General features: G+C 67.3%; 1 protein-coding gene across 1 annotated transcript in view; it reads right to left on the minus strand.

The window, feature by feature from the left end:
• The window catches only part of ITPR1 (inositol 1,4,5-trisphosphate receptor type 1), a 227,042-nt gene that overhangs the window by 25,753 nt on the left and 199,386 nt on the right, over nucleotides 1–1,903 (minus strand). Inside the window, 2 exon segments of the mRNA XM_015568305.1 lie at nucleotides 238–474; nucleotides 523–536. Coding sequence (XP_015423791.1) covers nucleotides 238–474; nucleotides 523–536 — 251 coding nt within the window.

Consider the following 1,903-nt stretch of genomic DNA (forward strand, 5'->3'; position numbering starts at 1 on the left):
GAGTCCCTGGCGGCTGCTAGAAGTGGGGCGAGGGGGGAGGGGGGTTTCCAGGGACGTGACCCCAGCACCGTGGGAGGGGAAGTGTCCTGGAACTCAGCACTCGGCCAGGCGGCCCTTAGTGCCCGGGAACCCCCTGCACGGACAGAGCCAGCCCAACTGGGTGACACCGGGAAGGAGGGAGGGGCACGCGGCGAGGGTCCCGGCAGCGGGGGTAGGGGGGTGAGGGGGAGGGCGCACCTGGTGAGCTAAGATGTAGATGTTGTGGCCCACGATCCGGGGGGAGGCCGCTCCGTCCTCGCTGTTCTCCTCGTTCTCTCCCTCCTCCGGCTCCTCCTCCCCCTCCCCCTGCAGGTAGGCCTTCTTGATCACCTCCACCTGCAGGGAGGACCCGGGAAGCGGCTCCGTCAGGGCCCTGGGGCCTCCATCGGCAGCACCCCCGTGTGCTCACGCCCTCTCCTCTAGAAGGGACAATGGCTGCCATAGTGACTCCCACCATCAGCACGGCACAGACAAGGACAGAGCCAACCTCCCCCCATCTCCCCGTTTCCTCCGGCCAGTCCCCCCGACACCCCCCCACCTGTGCCATTTCAGGAAACACAGGAAACTGGGCCTGTAGGGACAGTGAGGAAGCTGGTTCTTCGACCTCCGTTTCCCGCCCCCACAGCCCAGTCTCAGGGACCCTCCCGGCACCCCCTGCGTGCGAGCTCCGAGCTGAGTCCCCTGACGTCTCAGGGAACGTCGGGCGCACACACGCTGCCCGGCTGTCCACAGAGCCGTTACTCAGGGAAACAGATGCGGAGAGGCCAGGGCTGCGGTATGACCTGGACCCCGTGACCGCAGAACCGCACGTGAGGCCCGTCTCAGCTGAGAGCTCGCTTCCCAGAGGGTCCCTGCACCTGCCCCCTGCCCCACCTGCCCGACAGGGGGCATCTCAACAGGGGGCATCTCTTCGGGGCCCAGGCCAGCCCGCGGGGCCCAGGCTGTGCTGACACCAGTCAGACAGGTTGCTCACTTTCCCACCCGTTCTCTCTGATACCAAACTGCACAAACGAGCTGCATAGGGTGTGGGGTCCAGAGTACACACGTCCACATGCGTGCACACACACACATGCACACGCATGTGCACACCCACCCACGTTCTGGACATCAGAGCTGCCCTGCTGTGTGGGTTTGTTCCAGAAAGCCTGTGACTCCTCCCGCAGCCCGAAGGGTGTCACTCACCCACAAGGGGGCGACCTGGGCGCTGGTGGCACCCTAGCCCTGGCTGTGAGGTCCCCACCAAGACGAGGGGGGTTGCTCTTGGTTCAGGGGAGTGGAAGGGGTCTCTGCAGGTACTTGTCCCCACTCGAGAGTGACAACCCCCACCGCCACCCCCCAGTTGGATAAGGTGTTACATGAGCCAAGGAGGGACACTCCCAGCCCAAGACGGAAGAGTGTCATTCACAGGAAGACGGAGGGACCCCAGCCCGGCCAGTGTGCACACGGCCCCCCACAGGGAAGTGCCGGTGCCTCAGCCAGGCCGTCGGTCACACCTCATCTCGTGGGAAAAGTCCAGAGAGCCGGTGCCCAGCCACCTCCCGTCCGGGGGCCGGTCTCACCGGGCAAGCGCCCGCTCCGGGCTGGAGTTAGCCCACCATGAGCACCGCCCTCGGCCACACCACCACCACCAAATGCTCGCGCCCAGGACGCTCCTGTCGCCAGGCCGTGGGCAGCGAGAGGAGCCGCGCGTCCGAGCTGGGGACAGGGGACCGAGGTGGCCGCGAGGAGGGGAGGAGCGAGGAAGCTGCGGTGCCGCCCGGTCCCTCTCGCCTTCAGACGGCGGCCGCGAGGTGCCGTCATCCTCCCCCTCGTGGGGACGCGGCCTGAGCTGCCCCCCACCCCCTGACCTGGCCCCCCCAGGGGC

Source organism: Myotis davidii, unplaced genomic scaffold (assembly GCF_000327345.1).
Source record: "Myotis davidii unplaced genomic scaffold, ASM32734v1 scaffold663, whole genome shotgun sequence".
NCBI classification, from domain to species: domain Eukaryota; kingdom Metazoa; phylum Chordata; class Mammalia; order Chiroptera; family Vespertilionidae; genus Myotis; species Myotis davidii.